General features: G+C 36.8%; 1 protein-coding gene across 1 annotated transcript in view; it reads left to right on the plus strand.

Annotated features, from left to right (window-relative positions):
* Positions 1–21,184, plus strand: part of LOC116711440 (sodium/hydrogen exchanger 9-like) — an 82,630-nt gene extending 61,446 nt beyond the window's left edge. Inside the window, exons 13-16 of the mRNA XM_032550754.1 lie at positions 4,546–4,591; positions 5,704–5,759; positions 17,608–17,713; positions 17,801–21,184. Coding sequence (XP_032406645.1) covers positions 4,546–4,591; positions 5,704–5,759; positions 17,608–17,713; positions 17,801–17,968 — 376 coding nt within the window. The 3' untranslated portion in view covers positions 17,969–21,184. The remainder of the gene's footprint in view (positions 1–4,545; positions 4,592–5,703; positions 5,760–17,607; positions 17,714–17,800) is intronic.
* Positions 21,185–21,921: the final 737 nt, after the last annotated feature.

A 21,921-nucleotide genomic window follows, 5' to 3' on the forward strand; every position in this document is an offset into this window, starting at 1 on the left:
AAACGATTTAACCCAATCACTGTTACTCATGGGATTAGTTTGGACATTTAAAATGAAGTATACTTAAAATTTCAAAATAAAAGCCTTAATACTCCCCTCTGGTTAGTGCACGGCCGTAGGCGGTGCAATAATTTTAGCCTGTATTATCTTTCTCTCTTAGGTTAGTGCGCTGCCTTTCATAGCAAGGCAGTACATTAACATTAGCACAAACATTAGCACTTCACTGCCCTCCACTAGTGCACCGCCATAGGTGATGCAATAATATTACCTTGCATTATCTTTTTCTCTCAGGTCAGGTCACTGTCTTGCGCAGTAGCTAATCTTAGCATTGATGCTAATTTTTAGCATCCGAACACTGGGTCCAAACCGACAGGCACACTTTGGCAGGCCCCGGTTAAATTTCTTCAGGAATTTTCTAGTTTGTAATTTAATCTCTGGATAAACACAATAAAAAAATATAACAGTACCAACCTTTTGCTGGAGAGTGTCCCTTGAAAATCCATTTTCAAGAGTTGCCACAGCTTGTTTGAACTTTTAGTGAGCCATTCTGAAATGTGAATACACTTTTTGATAGTTGTCGTCTTGATGGAAAGTGAACCTCACGCTCCGAGTTGGAAACTTTTGCAGCTGCTAATATTTTTTTCTTACCACGGTTTAGCGACATTACTCCTTCCATCAACTTTCTTCAGCTTCCCTGTCTCTGCTGAAAAAAAACTTTCCCCACAGTGTATTGCTGCTACCACCAGATGTGGTGACTTCTGATGGAGTTTATCTGCAATGGTTTTTACTTAGTTCAAAGTAAAGAAGCTTGAAAACAAATGGACACACACATCAAAGATTTTTATTTGTAATTTTTTTTTTGGGGGGGGGGGAATATGTTATACACTTTGCAATTATTTTGTATATTTTTGTTAATCAGACAGAGTCCTGATAAGAAATATTGAAACTTGTCATCTTAAAATAAAAAGAAAATGCATCGGATTTGAAGTGCTGTGAATATTAAGCCACTTTAACAAGATTTCAGATTTATTCTTCTGAATTGGAGAAGAGTTGAGGAGCTTGGGCAGAATGAATATAAAATAATGGCTGCAGAGCACAAGAGCGGCATTGATAGTAAAAAGCAAGGCAGTGGTAGGAGACCGATGTACAGCTTAATTATTTTCTACAAGTCACAAAGCAGCCTCTCGACACAAAAACACTCCCTTCCTTGTCTTTGTTACGCATTGGTACTGGAAAAGAACGCAGCTCTCTTGTATTCTCTTACACGTAATTTTCTCAGACTGCTTTGGCCTGTCTCCTGTTCAATCTTTTACTCACACATTCTCCGGCATTACATCAACCCATCTTGTCACTGTCAAGTCATCACCGGTCGTCCTCCATCATGCTCACGACTCTGGATCTGTCTTTCCTCTTTCCCTCACACCTCACCTGCCCATTCCTCTCTCTATCAGCTCGGTGACACAGCCTGTCGACATGGAATATGTCCCACCAGACGAAGGTGCTGTGTCATGTGCATTGCAGGCTGCCCAAGCCTGTCACAGCCTGCCACATCCTGCAGCGATTTGCACTGCGCCGTAAAGCAGCAGTGAAAACAACAACTCCATAGCTGAGCCAACATAACTGTGCTTGTAAGCCACAAAGCTCATGCGACTACTTACCAAAACTCTTGTGCGACTCGGTTTCCTCTTACTTTTCTTCTAAAAAGAAGAATGGAGTACTGTGTTGGCTGAATAATTAGAACAGGAGCTGGGAGTTGGAGGTGTGAAGGAAGAGAATTTAAAGGAGGTGTTATAAAAACAGGAAGAGTAATCGGGGAGAAGTGAATGTAGAGAAGATAAAAAGGGAGACAAATTACTGCAGACAGCAGGTGCTGCAAAATAGGTGTAAAAACGGAAGAGAAAACTGCCTGAAAAGAATGGCAGAAAAAAAGAAGCTACAATGAATTGCAAAAGTATCCATACCTCTTGAATTTATTCACAATACAACACCGATCTTCAGCGAATTTCATTTGGATCTGATGTAATAGATCCTGAACAAAAAGTAGTACATAATGAATGAGATATGAAAAGAAAATTATACATGAATTTCAAAATGTTTTCCATATAAAAATATAAAAAGGGTGGGTTTTTAAGAACCATATTTTGCTGCAAATACAGCTGCCTGTCTATTTAAAGATTCTTCAAAAAGCTTTGTACATTTACAAGCTGAATTCTTTGTCCTTTCTTCCTTTGCAAAATATATTTTAAGCTCAGTAGATTTGTTGAGAAAAGCAAATCTCACAACATATATTCCGTTGGATTTAAGTGTGAACTTTACCTGGACCATTTTATCACATTAACATGCTTTGAACTAAATCATTTTAAAGTATTTCCGGCAATAGAGTTGGGGCTATTCTGCTGGAAGGTCAATGTGCTTTACCTTCCCTATCACTGCCTCAAGTCTTTTAACAATCTCAATCTATGTATTTCCATCTGTCTTTCCACCAACTCTGATCAGCTTCTCTGTCACCGCAGAAGAAAAACATCCCCAAAGCATTATGCTGCCCCCACTATATTTGAACATAGCAGTGGTCTGTTCAATTGGACGTAGGGTGTTAGTTTTAGAATTTTGCTTGCATACCACAAAGCTCAATTTGACCTAACACCCTATCCACATGCTTAAGTTGCATCAACATGTTGAAGAATAATGATCTGAGAGGCAATATCTTAAGTCTGTTCTAAATAAACAGCGAGAGAGAGCTCTGCTGTGGAGGGAGGGCAGCCAAGACCCAAATGTGCACAGCTTTAAGTTGTCGCAGCACTTTGTTGCTGTGATGAGAACCTCCTGGGCGGTTATTGCAGGGAGCTGCTGGTAAAGGCCTTTTGTGTCAGCACATTAAAAGCCTCACAGACACACGGTGATAAATAGCAGTAGGATATCTCAAAGTGTCCTGAACAGCACTACTGGGCTCTTAGAGTTAACTGCTGACCTGTAGGAGCAAACATCAGCAGCCATTTATGCTCCGTGAGACATTTTACTCCCACGGCCCAATGACTTCACATGGATTAGTGGGGTGAATGAAAGGCAGGATGATGCTGTTTTCCCAAGAAGTGGTTCACTGGGCATTCAGAGTCTGCTGCTGCTGCGTCACTGTATTTCCGGTCAAAGTGAGCAAGATGAGCAGCCGACGCGACGCTGCACCTCTACAGCATAATCACAGCAGCCTGTAGCATGTCTAGCAGATTCCTGCTCTGCTTTGTCATTTATCAAAGGTTTTACCTCACTGACATTTTCCTGGTGTGATGTGGAAGAAGTGGGTGATTTTGATGAAGGTGTCTGAAAGGTCATTTTCAAATTTCGGTTTGGTGTTCTAAAATGACTTTCAGGCTTCATTCATTTTCCTTGCTGTGCATGATTTGGCTTTTCAGACTAAAGCTTCAAACAATCTGGAAATGAAAACCCTTGAGATTTGACTCTGTCTTTTTGTTGTTCAGTTAAATTCAGTTCACTCGGTTTTTTTTGGGGGGGAGGGGTTAAGCAGCAATTAGTGAGAAGTGTATTGCAAAGGCTGCTTACAACACAAAAGACCAGGTGTGTATCCAACTGAATAGATTTTAATCAATCCCAATTCAGTTCATGTCAAGATCAGTTCATTGAAGTACAGTAGAAACATATGATCAGAATTATGACAAATTGTATATGAAGGTCAATCTAAATTGTAGCACATTAAAATTTTATTGATCATATAATGCCAGTTGGTACAGAACCCACCTTGGTCCACGTAGTCAGCTACAGTTTCTGTAATCCCTCAATCTGTGTGAACATGTGGCACCATTAAATAAAACTCCAGCAGGGCCACCCTTGGAGATAAGAGAACAACGGAAAAAACCTCACTGGCCCATAAGTAGAAAAGTAAAAAGAGTATCACAGTTAATGGGAGCAATGCCTACGTCAGCTTTACGTCAGCTTCCCCACTAAGAAAAAAAAAGATAGCTACAGACATTAGCACAGAGTCAAGGGTACTTTCTACATAAAAGAAAAACACTATAGTACACAAGCTAATAGGAGTCAGAAGTCTGTCAAGAAGGACACATAGCAAAATGAAGAAGTCCAGAGCCTGGGGTACTTTCTACATCAAAGAAAAAAAGAGATTATACAAAGTTATTGGCAACAATTCCTCCTACAGTTACTCTGTCCAGAAAAGAAACACTGCTAAACACGGAATCTTTTTTTTTTTTTTACATTTTTAGTCATATTTCTAAACTAAAAACACCTAAGCACTGAGAACCTAGTACATTCCATAGCTCACTAAAAAGAAGGACACAATGTTAATGGCAGCAATAGCACTGTCAGTAGCTCAATCCAGGAGTAAGACAAAGCTAAACACATAAAAATGGTCAAGAAGAAATTTCTATAGTTCAGAAATCAAAGTATACTAAGGTAATGTTAGCAATATTGCCATAAAGAAAAGACACAACCAATCACAGAGGCGTTGAGGAGGAGCACTTTCTATGTTTTATGTCATTGACTCAGGACGTTACAGAATCTTTTTGTGTCTTACTACAGAGTGGAAGAGGAGACAGACTGCAACCTTGAGGATGTTTCCTCTGAGGTAAAAGATGAAGAATCATTTTTTTTTCATTATTAAACATATCTGTGAATTTTTTTCACTAAAGTCTGCATTTGTAATTTTTCCCTGCAAGCTCTACAATGACTTATGACCTATGTGATAAAAAAATAAATATGCCAGTCACTGATTATCAAAGAAGTACTTGTTTCAAATGCAAATGAGAGGACTGGTTACATACCCATCACAAGTTTATCTTAAAAAAGTTTTTCGTTCTTTTCCAAATAAGCCTTGGAAAAATGAGTGTGGGTCTCCTTTAAAGAAAAGCAAATTAGTAACATTAGCATGAAAGATGTCAGCAGATATTTTTCATACATGCTGTGTGTAGAGGCTGTTAAACTTTATTTTCTGAATCTGCAAATATACCTATAAGTGCCCTAGTTATTTCCTTTTTTTTGAATACTACCCAAAATTACGCTGTGTTACTACTATAATGCATCCAGGTTTCATATTAAAGGCTACTACCTTCAACCTGGTCTCTGTACTTTATTTGTACACCACCTAACATAAAAGTAAAGGAAATGCACTTTTGAGTCTCGTGTACCACATCCTACGCTGTGCAAGTAAAAGCTGCTAGGTTTTTTGTTTTTGTTTTTTTTGCATGGATGCATCTACGCATACAAACACCTCTCACCTCATCACTGGTGCATCCCAGCAGCTCTTTAGCATATCTCTTTCGTCTTTTTTTCCTTGTAACCTTTCTCTTATTTGCATGCTATGAATCAGAAGAAGTCTGTGAATCTCTTTTGCATTGATTGGCAAAAGAAAGATGGGGCTGTCAAGGCTAGAGATGCATCCCGCTGGAGGTACGAGGCCATGTTCTGTTGTGTTTGTAACCTTGCCCAGGGAGTGAGTCCATACAGGAGAGTCTCAGGCTGTGGTCTCATTGTAGCTGCACTTTAGGGATTGTGCAGGTTATGAGATTGTGATGTTTCCACTATGGCCGCCCAGAGGTCTCTCTTGTATAAGTGAAGATGAGTGGATATAGCCCAGGCTGTCCAGGAGTGCCGGTTTTCATCACTTCCCATCACACAGCAGACACTTTAGAGAGTGTTTTTGTGGCTAAAGAGTAATATTGCTTCTCTTCTGGTGTACAGGTTGATACGGAGAGGCAGGACACATCACAAAGCCTATGGCACCGTCTGGACCACCGGTATCCTTTCACCGCCTTTTCTTTTTCTGAAAGACTCCTGGTTGTGCTTTTACTCACAATAGTTAATGCACTGGTCTTTACCATAGTATCGCATGGTAAGTTTATTATAAATAATGATCACTGTTGGTGACTAAAGAGAAAACCTGTGGTATAAGTCAGTACCACAGATTTTATCCAAATGTTACTGAAGCTCTATCAAATTTAATAATTGTGAATTTTCTTTGTTTTACAGAAATGTAGGAGAAACTTTCAGTTTTTAGTTCTTGTAGAACAAATCACTTTGTAACTATGCAAGCTAATAAAGTGATTTGTAATAATTTTCAAGTACCACATAATATGAATACAATTAACACTGATAAATATGCGGAAAAAAAATTTAGCTTTCTGATTTTCTGTCAAAATCTGCTACCACATCTTCTATACTCACATGCTTAACTCAAGATTTAGCTGGGCTAAATCTGGACCTGCTAGTTATTCAATTACAAGCGGATAACCTGCAACATGTCTGTTGAAATCATGTCTCATCAGCTCAATTACTTCTCATATTTGAATTTACAAACTTGTAGCCTTTTCCTCCTATACAAATGACTTATGATAAACAAACCCCTATATCTTGAAGGCATCAGGCTTTATCAAATTATTCACCAAGTCACTCAAGTGATTTTTTAGATCTCTTCTTAGCTTGACTGGAGATCACAGATGGTATAATAAAACGGAAACCATGAGACTGGAAGAATTGTTCATAGATCTGTGAACCAGAATGGTGTCACAGCATGGATGCAAGCATAGCAACAGCCAACATGTTCCAACTCATCAAATTTTTTAATTCCAAGTATTTTGTGGATGTCAGAGACTCTTATCATGGCATCACACCAGTTCTTATGTTAATCAGATAGGCGTAGTTTATCTGTGAACCTTCAGAGTTCTTAGACGCTTATTCCGGGGTTAATGTTTACATCTGAACTAGACTCTCTGTAAATGCTAACCGAGTTGCCAAGAAAGCAGAGTTATTGTTTCAGGAGCAACAAAATAGAAAATTAAATTAATGAAACAACAAGAGGAACTGTTGTTTTACGAAATGCTTAGCAAATATTATGCCAGTTTTCAGGAAGATTGAAATGTATTTTTTCACAAATTTGCAAAGCATTAGCAAAATGTTCACACAATAGCAGAGAAAGGTATTGAACATATTAAAAAAAAAAAAAAAACGTTATTGAAACATCTCAAAATGCAAGAAATCTGAAATGAAGACTAAATGTTTGGATTTTTACAGGGTGATTCAGATTCTTGACAGCAAAGCAGACAGTCAAATTAGTTAGTTGTAATAAACTAGTTTTGGACCTTTCAGTGAGATTTCACAAAAACGCATTCAATTTAAAATAATCAAATTTCTCTCATGAGCTGGCCTCCTGACTTGGACGTATTTAGTGAAAAGGAGATCATTTTGCTGTGCGTCAGTCATTTCTGCAACAGGATGAGCTGAACATGCATAGATTCAGATGACTGCTTTGTGTGTCTTGATGAATCTGTGTTAATTATAGGACTGTGAGCACATATAAATGGAAAAAGAATAAGAATCGAAATGGATGCAGCAGCAGGCTGCTGCACAGAGAGCTCTGATTTGCATTATTTTTGCATTTTACTTTTTTTTTTGCAAGTCTTTTCTGTTGCTTTGTGTCTATTAATTATGTTCGCACTAAGTTATCTCTCTATTTTAGTTTCTTTGTAATTAGGGTTTCTCATTCTGCTAATTTCTTTAGAATATTTTGTCTTGTTTTCTACTTGTTTTTTTGCACTTTGCTTTCCTTATCTATTGTCTGCTTGTGGTTAATGTGTTTTTTATGCATTGTTACATCTGTTCCAGTCTTCTCACACCTGCTGCTTTTAATGTTCTTGCTGCAGTTTTTCTGGTGAACGTACTTTTTTTCTGTCTGTAATAGATAGTCTTTGGTGTTATTTTGGCTGCTTTGTAAACACCAGCCAATAGCATCTCTAATAGTATTGGACGTACATATCTCAAAAAAAAAAAAGTTGCATTTTCTTTTGAATATTTTAGCTATGCCGTACGAAGAAATCTGTGAAAAACAGAGAATATATATATAATATTTTAAAGATCACATAATTTGTCCCAGTTTTGTTTAGTTAATACTATAACACTATAAAAAATGGCAACATAATTTCCATTTGATGCTCATGAAGGTCGCTACTAAAGACAGAGCCAAAAACTGTCATATAACTGCATAGTGTGCAGTGTATCCTTAGAAACGATTTTGCCCTATAAAATGAAACAGATATTCCAGAAAAAAATGGGCTGTCACATTGTTCCTTCTTGCTCTCACACATCTCCATGTTCCTGCCACTGAAATGCCTCCTCACAGTTTGATGTTGTCTCACCCACACTCACACAGAATGGTGTGAGTGCAGTTTTACTTCGCCTGCCAAGTTTTAAAGAAACACAACACTTTACAACCGAAGACATCTATGCTCACGTCAGACATCTTTTTAAAATAGAATTCACATTTATTGAGCCCTTTTTGGGAATAATTTAAAACAGGACAGCAACTATTTACATAATGAGGATGAGCATTATGTTTTCTTTTAGGATCAGACAGGTTTTAATCAAGCACTGTTTGAGTTCATGCTGCCGAAGCACAGAATAAAGAAGTAGGGAATGTCGTTGAATACATTGAAGCTGATTATGAGTTTTATTTTTGTGCCTGAGCTGGTTTTTAATTAGTTGCACCCTTTAAGAACATTTACTTTTTGTAAAGCAAGGTGTTAGCTCTCTTGATTAGTGCTATAGTAGAATACCAAAATATGACGATTCAAAAGTGCCTTTCAAAAATACACCTAGAACTTTTTTATACTGTCAGATTGCAACCACAAACTTCAATGTGTTTTAATTAGCGTTTCATCTGATAGAACAACACAAAGTAGCATAAACTAAGACAAAAAAAGTTTATCAAAATCTTAATGTAACTTTTTCTTTTTTTCTTTTTTTTTTTGCAAATGAAACTGTCCCTGTCATTCATTTTCAGCCTGAGTACTTTTAAGGAATCACAATTCAGTGCAGTTAATGACTACATGCATTTGATATTAGGCATGGGCTGACTTACATAACAATTTTACTGAACTTACACCTGTTTGAAATAGTATTTGTGAAAGGAGAAAAATGAACTAGCACCTACAGTACTTTCATATGTTTACTGTGTCACACAATTAGAAAATGACTTATTTTATTCAGGGTTATCAGAGTAAAGGGGGCTGAACTGATATGTACACAAAACTTTTTATTTTTATATGTTTAAAAAAAATCATGTCATCTTCTACCACTTGACAAATAAAATCTTCCACCATTACTCTGAAAATTGTGGTTGAAAGACATTTTTTCAAGAATAAGCTTTCTCTCATTATTGAGAGTTCATTTTAAAAACATTTAAGTCAAAATCGTGAGACGTTTTCAGAGTTCACTGAAGCTCATTCCTATAATGTTTCGCACAAACTGTTCCCAGTGGTCGTGGTTTAAAAGTACACGTAATGAGTTAATTTGCACATATGTGGGAGAGCTGATTTTTATGTATTATCCTTATGCAAATTAGAGGCAAGGTGCAAAGATGAGAGAAAGTGTGAACAAGATGAAAGAGACGTTTCTGTCTAGTGTTTCATAATGACGGTGGGAAAACACACACAATGTGAAGGTGATTTCAGGTGGAGCAGTAAATCCTGCTGCCACAAAGTCAAACTCCAGCTCTACTCACAGGTGTCCAAACCTCCAGGCAATCTGCTGCTCTCACCCTGCTTTACTATCCACGCTGTAGACCTGGGTGTGGGACACATTTAGACAAACATTATACTCCTAGGTGTTCATTTAGATGGAGATCAAAGTCTGTTTGATGTTTGCTGCTGATCTGGTTTGAATGCTGCAACTTTAGAGACTGGAAACAGATGGTCTTGCTTAGTGTCGGGCATCTCGACGGCCACCCATGGTTAAGAAATTTAAAGTTGGTGTTTTCTGTGAATGTGATGTGGCTTTGGCGGGTAACCTTTATTTACAGTAGCACATGCAGTTCTTTGTCTTAGAGATTACCATGTTATATCCAAAGTATGTGTTCCAGTCCCAGTAGGAAAGCCAAAAACCTTATAAAAATGATGAAAGCATTCCATTAGCCCCAGTGAAACTGGGGTAAAGTTTGGGGTTGTAGAGGTTTTTTGCTTAAGGACGGACTAGTGCACTTCACAAAATAAACGACACTATGATAAAATAATATTATGCTGAAATGTTGTAGTACCATCATAATCATCAGTCAGAAAGTTAAAGATTGGGCAAAAATGGGACATCCTAAAAGAAAATAACTTGAATTAAATCACCAAATTAGTCACAATGTGGTTTTAAGGACCACAAATAGAATGTTTTGGAGTTAAGAATACAAAGATCTGACCTCAGTTCCATAGAAAAATTGTGGGCAGAGAAAAAAATGGTGTGTGTGAGAAACGCGGTCTACAAACGTAACTCAGTTGCACCAGTTCTGTCAGGAAGAGTAAGCTGAAATTCTAACCTAGAGCAAGAAAATGTACTCTGACTTAATGTCAAACAGTGTTAAAAACATACATAACCTTTTTTTTCTCAGTGAATAATGCTAGCAAAATGTAAATTATTGGATATTAGACATGGGCAGACTTAAATAACAATTTTACTGTACTTACATCTGTTTGAAACAAAAAGACATAACATTTTCTACTCACTTATAATTAAAACTGATAAGAAGAATCCTTCTGCAATCTAATATTGGCTCCATAATTATGTATTTTTGTCTTTTACAGTACAGACTGCAGGGACTATGTTAACAAACATGTCACTTGCAGCTTAATGGCTATAGTTTTGAAACAACATCACCTTATGAAGAGAGATGAGTGGCACTCTTAGTTTGCACAATTGGCTCTTCTTGTTTCCATGACTGGAACTTCTCTGCTTTGAGAACAAAGAAAAATGTAAATTCCATGTTTAAGCTCTGACATCACATCTAAGTTACTTAAGCAAATAAATGACATGATGGAAAATTTTAGCAATTTTGAAGCTGTAACTTATTAAAACCTTGGGAAATCTGTTTGAAAAACAAGAAAAACAAGTAGTAAGAGTTTCAGTGGAGATCAGCGGAGCCTTATTTAGATATTTAGATATTTCCACTTGCGCAAGCAAAACTACTATGCAAGAGGGAGCAACATCATTGACAATCACTTTTACATTAATGCTCTAAAGCTAGAGTTAATTGGCATCCTAAGGTCTTCTTTATGGATACAACTAGTCTTGTCAATCACGGCTTCATCTTCACCAAGTTTACTTCTTCTTACCTTGTGGTCTGCTCTCTGACGTCAAGCAAAAAAAAACTCTGCAATTTTTGATATGCCAAACTAAACAACTCCAACATAGGAAACTTTAACAGCAAAAAGTACTGTATAAATTAGGCTATGTTAATCTATTCCTCATGGTAAAATTCCAGACTGGTCAAACAAATTTCCCAACCTATATATAGAAACCCACTATAAATATGATGATAAGATCAAGGAAGTCAGAAAAAAAAAAATCTCACAAGCTTGATATTCATAACCAGCTCGTCCCTTTCCATAACAAAAACAACATTTTAGGAGCTTTGACACGTTCAGTTTATCAGCACTCATTTTCCCATCGCACAAAATAATCAGTAAACAGTAACTAAAAGCAGAGGCAGACATAGTAAACTCTTAGTAAGATGTCATTAGATGTCATTAAAATAATTTTATCTGTTACCAGTGGTCACCTTTTTTGTAAAGTTGACATCTATTAGCATTGCATCACGTGAAAGAAAACTGCTAGGAACAGGTTAATATCAAGAACTTCACCGTCCATGCAGAAGGCTGCATCTCCCCTTTTGCATCTTTAGTAGAAAACTAACACTGCATTTCACCCTTTCACCCAGTGAAACATGGTGGTGGCAACACCATGCAGTGGGGACACTTTTCTTTTGGACAGCAGACTTGTGAAGAAAAGGCAGCAAAGAGGTCACTCCTTTTCAAAAAGCACATCAATGATAGAATATAGGATCTGCAGGAAGTACAAGGAAAAAGTGAAAAATCTGGAAAAAAATATGTCTGCAGAATAATGCAACCTATGTCTTTTGCTGTTTTGTAAAGGAACACTTTTTATGTATGAATAAAGCCCCCTCCAAGAGTATCTCCTTCAAACAATGTAGGCACTGGTGAATGAAATAGTTTCCAGTACCGTTAGGCACCATGACAGAACACAGAAGTGATAACAAAATCTCTAAAGAACTGAGAGTTTGAACCTGTGTCAAAGAAACTCCCTAAATCTTAACCTCATTGAGAATCGGTGCAATTTTCATAAGACGCCTCTGGATAAAAACAGAAATTATGCTCAATTCCAAGCACTTGAGACAAGAATGGATCACAGTCACTCAGTCAGGATTTGGCCAATCATCTGAAATCAAAAAAACATACAGAACAACTTTTTGTCATTTGTAAAAACTTTGGCAATGACTGCATGGAACTAAATGTCAGCCATTTGCCATCCTTACCCATCAAAAATGATTTATGTCATCTTTCACTTTCACATAGCAGTGAAGCAGTAAAGGAATGGAACTTGTGTTTGTTCGATGTTTTTCTTGTTATTACAAGAAACTTCTTGTGCAACACTTCTTGGCAATAAATCTTACTCATACTGTCAGAAAGCCTGTTTATTTTCCTTTGTAAGGAAAATGAATTTGTTGGTTGAGCAGCAGAGTTGATTATCTGAGGTTGTGCTGCTGAAAGTCTATTCTTCCCTAATCGCAAACAGTGGAGGCAGTGTGACAGTGTGGGATACCTTCTCCCTCAATGGAAATACAAAGTTCGTCTTCAATTGGAGGCGATTTTAGTGGAGAGAGATACTGAGATGAGATTATGCAGCCAGTGGCAATACCATAGGCTTCGGTGTGTTAAATTAGCAAACTTTTAAATCACAAATATGTCATTTTATCTTACAATTCCAAAAATCCAATCTAGCAAATGGCATTAATACATAGTCAATAAGACAGAATAAGACATTTGGTACTGCCAGAGTGAATATGGCAAGTTTTCATGGACTCTACACACACACTCATCTCTGCTGCTTAACCCTCAAATGTGATTTTCTTGTAAATCTGGTACTTTCAAGGTAAAGTCAACACTCTCTCCAACAGTAAAATAGTAAGTGTTATTGCTAAGATGCACTGATACAACAAAGATATAATCAACCAAAAACAAATTGTTTTGGATCAATTAACTTGTCAGAATAGATGTTCCTTGCATGTCCAAAATATAGGTTATAAACAAAAAGGGAGGATTCATTTTCAGGCTTTATAGAAAAGCAATGGAATCAATTATCCATTCAAGACAGTTTGGACTCAACCCAAACACTTTTTGGCTGACACCAAATCCAACTATGCTGTATTCTGGTCACTGGAAAGTATGACCACTTGTGATTTCAATTTTTAGAGGGTGTCTTATGTCCTGTTTATTGTTTTAGGTTCTGGGAGTCCTTTGTAATTTATTGCTCACCTCCTTGCCAGGTTTTCATAGTTTGAAGCATTCTTTGAGATTGCCTCTTCCAGTACTGACAAAATCCTGTCTTATTGTATGTTATAAGTTTTAATCAAAATAACAAACATGCAAAATAACATCAGGATATGTTTTGGTCCAGGACTGAAAAAATCTGATTCACTTTCTGCTGCAAATGGAACAAAAAACCTTTGCATACCTAATTTTAGTATTTATTCTTTGCTTCTGATTGTTATCTAAACATTATTTGATTCCTCTATAAACTTGCCAGATTTTTGATCGACAAGCAGATTAAACACCGCTAAAATACTTAAACACATCAATATTTTCAAGCATACTCTGGAGAAATGTTTTCCAATACTCGAAAAAACTTTTTAAAGAAACTTTTTAGGCTCAAGTGGCCTTAATTGAACATGAAATAAATCGAAATAGAACCAAGGACAACCACTCTGCACATGGTGCACACACTCCTAGCGCCCATAATAAGTAAATTCTACCAGAAATAATTTCACCTTAGAAAGCGGCGCGTGATACTGTTCTAGTAGACAAAGCTGGATCAAACTGCTGTCAGACAAATACTATGAAGAACAAGTGAGCAGGCTCTTCTTTACATACTGAAAGTCTTTGCAATCTTGCATCACACTGTGCGGATGCATTCATTAGAGACAATGAAGCTGTTTAGACATGAGTGGAAGATGGATTGAGCTCCTGTGCACGCGGCACATTTTGGCTTTGAAGTTAGAATGTTTTTTGGTTTCTTTGTTTTTGACTCGTCGCAGCAGCCACACTTTATAACCTAAAAAGAGTTAATTTTGAACTTTCTGAAAATATGGAGCTGTAACAAATTTTTAAGAGATTCAACAGAGATAAGTCCTTTCTATCTTGTAAAGTAAAAAGGAGAGGCAGCTTTTGTCAGGAGTAAAACTTCTAGCTGTAAACCTGTAAACATTTGACAGTGATTATGCTGTTATACTGTAATTTAATCACATCAAACTCAGATTAAGTTTGTGACATACATGATAAATAAACTCGGAACATCATTAGCCATGCACGCAAAATAAAAAACTAATAGAGACTGCAAAAAACTCGACACTGGGGTAATCTACCCTTAACATAGAACCAGAGCTTCATTGGAATGATTTAGATGAGAGCACACTTGTGTGTAAAATGGTTGCACACCTAAGAATCTGTGGCAATCTAACTCTCAATTTTGCAAAGAAAAGCAAAATAATTCCTGAAGCATTGCTACTTGTTTGTTTTTTTGTTTTTTGGGGTTTTTTTGCCACTGTTTGCATAGATGGTTACACTAAACGACATAAAAGGTTGTCAAACCTTAAAGGTATGATAGTTGCGAAAAACGTTTTCCAAGACTAATGAGAGGTGGTTGAGGGGAGACGTGGATAAGAGTGGCTGAAACATCAGCTCGGCTTTTTCCAGCTCAGAACTACTCAGCACATTTTTACGCAAATCTAATTCAACACCTCCTGGAAGCAAGGAGGAGCTCTAGCAATAACAACCATCCGCTGAGCTGTATTATTGTAGCACGGAACAGGAGGACACCATGCTGACTGCTCCACCTCAAAATCCCTGTACCCTCTTTTGTTCTCTCCTTTCCTAATTTTGAGACTCTTAAATGAGTCCTGTTGATGAACACAAAGAAGCCTATAATCCTAACCCTTTATTCATTGCTGATGAATAAGATAATTGTTTTCTTTCATTTGATTGGTTTTTTTTGTCTTCTTTACGTCAGGAAATTGTGCAGTTTTATGTCCCACATTATCCATTGCACACTCAGAGGTATAAATTGTTGCTTTTGTCCCATTAGGATGACAAAGGTGAAGCGGGGCTTTGTCTCTTTCTTCATAAGGAACAACCAGAACTAGGAACGTGGCTAATAATTAGAACTCTCAGAACTTTTACAGCTGAGAGCTAATGAGTGTGCCGTCACACTTAAAGAGCTGTAATAAAGGGGATCCAGGATCAAGTGTTTAATGGAATATGCTGTCACTAACTGCCTTGATTAGGGAGGTTTTGGAGTCTTCTCAAAGTCTTATTACGCATTAACCAGAAGCCTGTTGATATCCTTTCTTAACATTAACACATCATTTATGTCTGCAGTCATTCCCTACACCCATCCAATACGTGACTCTTTGCATTGCTTTGCATCAGCTCTAAAACACTTTTAGAGACTAATTGTGGCCTTGTTTCTGATTTTAATCAAGAGCCACATCGACCTGATTTCCTGAAATAAGCTAACACAATTTATTTTTATCTCTGTCTAACTTTCAGAGATCCCCGTAGCTGATAAGAGCATGCACATTGGTGTGAAATTAAATATATTTGAACGCTTTAGATATCCAAATTAAAAATAGCACAAGTACCTAGAGCTGGTAATGACTAATATGGAGCTCTCTGTCTTGTAACAAAAGAGGCTATTGGCTCTTAATGACCTCATAAAAGAAAAGGCCTGCTGGGCTTATCTGCAAAGAGGTCCATCATTTTAGCTTTACATCATGTGAATTTATGGAAGTTGTTGAAATGTGCTGGTTTAAGCCATGATACAGCAAATAAGTAGTGATTCAAAGACAGGGTAAACACAGTGCCTGGCAAGTGCGTTCATAGACTATCATTTGTGCTACAACTCTAAATTTGATAGAGGGATGAATAGATAGTTTTGACATGAATTAAAATGAATAAATATCCATGTGTGCAAATATGTTTAACACAGACATTTTTGGAGTGTGCTTATATTTTTGCTTCAATGTGTAGCTATCTACATTTTGGAGTTAAAGTAGCATAAAGTAATACATAGAACTACTTTGTACTAACCTTCATGTTTTAGGCACATTTATACTTAAACGGCATTGGCCGCACAGATATAAATCACAATTTACACCCTCAACAGGTTGCATTGTGATTTTTTAAATTATTTAATGGATTAGAAAATCCTTGCTTATTTCACTGATGTTTACAAAGAATCTCAGTATTGACAAGTCTCTGGCACAGGGAACATGCAAAGCATCTGCTGTGCTGAACTCACCAGTTTTCAGGCTGATTCAAAGTGAACGAGAAATGAGGTCAATGTCAAATATTGTCGTAGGACCAACCGATAAGCTCATATCGACTGATTTTAGGTTATTCTCTCATGCCATTCAGAGAATTCACCTTGTTAAAATTAAAGAAGCCTGCAGCAGCTGCTTTATACTTACAGCTCTAGACAAATGGTTAGAATATTAAGGTGCCTGTCAGTTTTAAAGAAAAACAAAATATCTGTACTGTAATACTCTATTTTATAAGTGCACATTCTGTATGCATGCCCAAACAAGAATGTGAATCTATGTCTTTTTTTCAGTCAGTTGGTTGAGAACCACTGATCCTAGACAGTCCAGTCAGTGTCCTCTGCTGGTGGAAGGTGAGCTTCTGTCCTACTTTTCTTATTTTGCAGCTTGTAACAAGTTTTCTTCTGGGAATGTTTGGTATATACTGTAACACCATCCATCTTCCCATAAAGTCTGACAAACTTCCACATTCTTGCATCCCCAGAGCATGACTCTGGCACCTCCATGTTTCATGCTGTTGATGGTGTGTTCAGTGGGATGTGCAGCGTTTTGCATGAAGGCCAATTCAGTTTTGTTCTTACCTGACCTGAGAACTCTGGTCCACATGTTTGCTGGGTTCATCATGTTTGTGGCAAACCCTAAACAGGACTTCTTCTGGCTTAGTCTCAGCAGTGGCTTTGTGTTTGCCTCTCTTCTATAAAGGCCAGTTCTGTGGCTGCCTCAATAATGGTTCTTCTGTTCAAAGACTATCTGAACTATGTTTAATTTAGGGAGACTTAAGATTTTATGATAGTGTTGTGTGGTATTTATTTTAATCACGATACAAGCAATATATAAGTGTATATAAGGCTTTATGTGTGCAATAATTGCTAAAGTTTATATATATATATATATATATATATATATATATATATATATATATATATATAAACAGTGGCAGTTCATATCTCTAAAGTATTGCTCAAAGATGATTTTACAGCTATTTTAAACATGGTCAAGTGACATGATTTGGTATTTGAGATCAGCAGCTAAAACAGAAAGCCACACTTATCGTATAAGAAATAAAATCTAGATGACTGACAGTCTTCTGTGCAAATCGTCCAACATTCTTTCACTGCATCAATAAACCTGTAAAGTTGCTCCTTTTATTCCCAGTTTCAGTATATAAAAGGATTTGTATTGGTTATACTGACTATGCTTTTGACTTAATGAGGTTACAGATATCTAATTCCCCTGCTGACCCACTGTGGCCCCCCGCTAACCGACTCGCTGCCACAGTGGTGTGGTAGGTTTTCTGGAGTCTTCTGTGGCCACCAAAAGCAGGAGGTGATCAAAACTTTACAGTGAATCTTCTTAGAATGGATTGAAACAAAAGAGATTTTTTTTTTCAATCTATTATTATTTACCTTTCAGGATGAGGAGCAGCCCTTTGAGACTGAACCAGAGAACTTTGACTTCAATTTGGACAAATCTGATCTTCCGTCCACACGAAGCAGCGACTCTGGGTCAGAGCAGCGAGAGGACCTGCTGGAGGGAGATTTGGGCCTTGGCACCGGAGCAGCTCACGTCATTGAGGAGTGAATTTTCCCACTCTAACTTTGCCTTATTATTCCCCCCTGTTGCCTTAATGCTAGCCCCCACCTCCCACAGAGCGCAGGGACCATGATCTGTTTATTTCAAAGCCACCGAGTGGGAGTTTGTTACTGTGACTTGCATAAGGTCACACAACCCCCATGTGTTGAGTTGTGTGCAAAAACACACTCGCGCTGGAAGGAAGAGACAATTAGTGAAGGCTGGCATTCTTCCTGTTTCTCTGCTGGATGTATTGTCCTGCTTTGTTTTAAATTTATTTTCATCTGCAGGACCATGTCTGTAAATTAGAATCAAAAAGTTAATTTATTTCAATTCAAAAAGTGAACCTCATACATAGATTTATTACACAGAGGAATATCACACGATATTAAAAGATAATTATTTTTTAACAGAGAGGCTATGTTATGGGAGTGTTCTACAGACTCATGGGGGATGCTGTCGATTTGACAGTCCTCCACAACGAGTGTAAGCTACAACAGGTTAGTTGCTAAAGAACCTGGCTGTTCTTTGTGTGCTGTATCCAAAATATTAATGAAGAGTTGAGTGGAAGGATAAACTATAATAGGAAAAGGTCCACAACCAACAGGAACAATAGGATTTCAGGCTAACGCCCATTCAAGAGCAGATGAAGTCAGTGCTTCAGAAGTTATCACACACCACAGCATTCAGAACATCAGATAAAATTGTCACATTCCTTGTGGTAAGCCACTCCGGAACCAGAGACAACATTCCTGATAAGTGTGTTACCTGGTATGAGGGGAAAAAGGACTACTTCTGCCTCATGGTCCTAAGTCCAGCTGTTATATTTAAGTACATTTTGCATTTTATTTCCAAATTAGAATCTCTGAGTCTGGACAAAGAGCGAAGAGGAGCAGAATCCAAATTGGTTGAGCTCCAGTGTGAGTTTTCCACTAAGTTTTCTGTTAGTATGCAGTCATGTTCAGTGAATTAGAATATGTTTTGCAATGAAGCTTGTTTGTTAAATTCAAAGTATTTTTTGAAAATAACATTTAAGCAGGTATTAAACGTAGTTTTTATTGAAAATGTCTGTATTCAAACTGTTTTGTTTTTATAGCTCTGTTTTAATATTCTAATCTTTTCATCTAATGAACTGAGTTACTGAAATAAATGAAATTTTCAGTATTAGACTAATTTATTAAACATGACTGCCTTGGACGTAACACTGTGAAGAGAGAGGTGCTTAAGAACCGTTTGTGCTTGTATTATGTGTACATAATGTGTGAACGCCCTCACCAGCATACACAGTGTTTCTTCGAATCACCAGACCCAGGATGTTATTTCAGTGCCTGTTCTGCTTCTCTTTTCTGCCCATCTCCTGATTAAGCTTTCATTACATTTTGCCCTTTTCAGCTGTTTCAAATTCCCCTACTCATTTTCCTCCATGTCCTCCTTATCATCCAAGAGCATTCTGTAAACGTAATAGTTCTGGCTCTTCTTATAGAATGCACGTTGTTCCCTTTTTGACTCATAAATCTCTGGGTCGTCCCACTTTTATTCCCCTGGAGTCAATCAGGGTGCAGTTTGCTGTAGGTTAGGCTTTGTGTAATACATCCACTGCCCTTGAAGTGATCTCTCTTCTATTTATGCAACAAATGCATGACTACGTCTGTGGAATGTGGTTCTTTCAGCTGTTGCTTTCTGAAAATATTTAACATGTAAGTCTGATAGCAAACTTGATAAGAGTTACACTCTGATTAAAGGGCTGAGAACAACAGCCTTTGATCATATGTCTCCAGACTAAAATTCTTAAAAGAGCTGTTTTCTAAAACTAACTGAATATAGTTTGATTTGCTGACACAATGCCTTCAGTCGCTATGCACAGTAGTTTAAACAAAGTCATCTCAGTTTTATAACCCTTATTTTCACTTCCTAATTTTGTCGTTCAATCTTATGAATTACAAAGGTTTTACTGATGGGTTTTCTTCTCCTTACTGATGTAGTTGTTACCAATCAATTTATTTATAGGAAGAGGACGTTGATTAAACACAAGGACCTGCTTTTAGAGCTCAATGTTTGCCAGTGGGAAATAGAATCAACCCCAAAACCTAAGAAACAACAATTCCTTTATTTTGTAAATGCCATCGTTCTGTAATAACAATCTTGTTATTGTTATTTTCACAAAATTGGATTTAAAATTAGCAAGACAGGTTTATCTCAAATGATTAATGTTCTATTTGTCTTGTGCTTGAAGTACTTTTTATGAATGCAATGTTTTTAGATGATTTCTGTCTCTGATTATTTGTTTATGTTTGCATCTAAGTTTCCTCGGTTGCACATTTTGTTTGTATTCTAGCAGTTACTTTTTTTATTTTATTTACTTGTTTTAGAATTTATTGGTGTTATGATAGTTTGCATACTGCTTTTTTTGTATTTTACTATAGACCACTGTGTTTTAAAAAAAAAAAGTATGGAAAATCTGACTGGTTGATTGAATAAATTAGAATAGGATATTTAAAAGGTGAAACTCATATAGCTTTTGTTCACATATAGTGATATATTGCAAGTATTTACATATAGATGTTTAAAAAACATTTATTTTCTGTAACGTCATACTTGTGAGAAATATAATTTTAAACCAATAGGAGAGGATGACCAATAAAGGACAATGTTTTAAACAGAAATGTTTAAAACATCATGGGGAATACTTCTGACTGGGCTGTTGCTAAAAAAAATTACTTTTAAAGTAACAGAAAAGATTATTTTATAAATGCTTGGAGCTATAACGTTTTGCGTATGGAATTCTTACAATTTGACTTTTCCCTTTTGAATTTAACTTCAAAAAAACAAGCTCTAGTATGGTGATCTGATTTATTAATCTGTAAAGTAAGTTTTAATAGGCTTTTCTATTACTTAATTTTTTTTAAGTTGTTCTTGAGATTTTTTAAAATCACGATTAATGTAAAGGAGGGGTGTTTTTAGGTGTCTTTGCCCTGTGTTTTTGCTTTTGACTTCAGACCCAGGCATGCATGTGTTACATGTCACACTTGTTTCTGCAAACAGCCTGAAGCTGAACTACAAGCACTGACCATGTCCAACAGTATGAAAGACGGGGCGAAAGATGCGAATGGGAAGTAAATAGTAAAAACTTACTGCTCTATTTAGGTTTTTTCCCTTTTTTTCTTTATTACCTGATAAAAAAGTTAATATGTCTGACAAAACGATATTCATAAACTTTCCTGAGAGCCTTTTATTTGCAACCGTTACTTTACTACTACTTCTTCATGCAGATATGAACTTATCATCACCGTTGTAGAAAAACACATTTTATCAGTTCTGCTTTGGCTTTTTATATGAACTCAGTCATGTATCTCATCAAGCCACATGTGCATTTTCTCAGGAGTGTGCTTACAAAGATAGACAAAAGCCAAATCCAACTCATTCTTAGAACTAACTCTACATTTTACTCATTTACACTAAGGAATAAGCTCAATCGGGGGTTCCTGAGAAGGTGCAAAGTAACCAGACCAAAAATGTGTTTTTTGGTCTCCTACACATGGAAAAAAAGGTAGGAGCCCACTTTCAAATCTATTAACAAACTTAATACTTCACAGTCAGCATACTGTTAAAGGCAAAAATAACCCCACTGTCATCATGTATGCTCTCTAACTGTCTTAAAGTCAGTTTAAAATATTTCACCAGGAAAGAAAATATTATAATTCAGTCTAATATGTAATAATTTATTTGGTCTGGTATCATGTTTAACATTTAATGAGATTAAAAAGAACCTATGATTATATTTGTTGCAGGGCTAATATTTTCACATCTCCCATAGGTATATTAAGTCCCCTTACTTTACATCTGAGGAATCAGTAAGAACTGATGATGCCTTAGCTACTTAAAGGAGTGTCTCATTTCTCAGTCAATATTTTAACTAACCCAGACCAGAGAGACACAAGGGGTTTGACTAGTCTTGGAACACA

The sequence above is a fragment of the Xiphophorus hellerii genome, chromosome 21 (genome assembly GCF_003331165.1).
Source record: "Xiphophorus hellerii strain 12219 chromosome 21, Xiphophorus_hellerii-4.1, whole genome shotgun sequence".
In the NCBI taxonomy this organism is placed as follows: domain Eukaryota; kingdom Metazoa; phylum Chordata; class Actinopteri; order Cyprinodontiformes; family Poeciliidae; genus Xiphophorus; species Xiphophorus hellerii.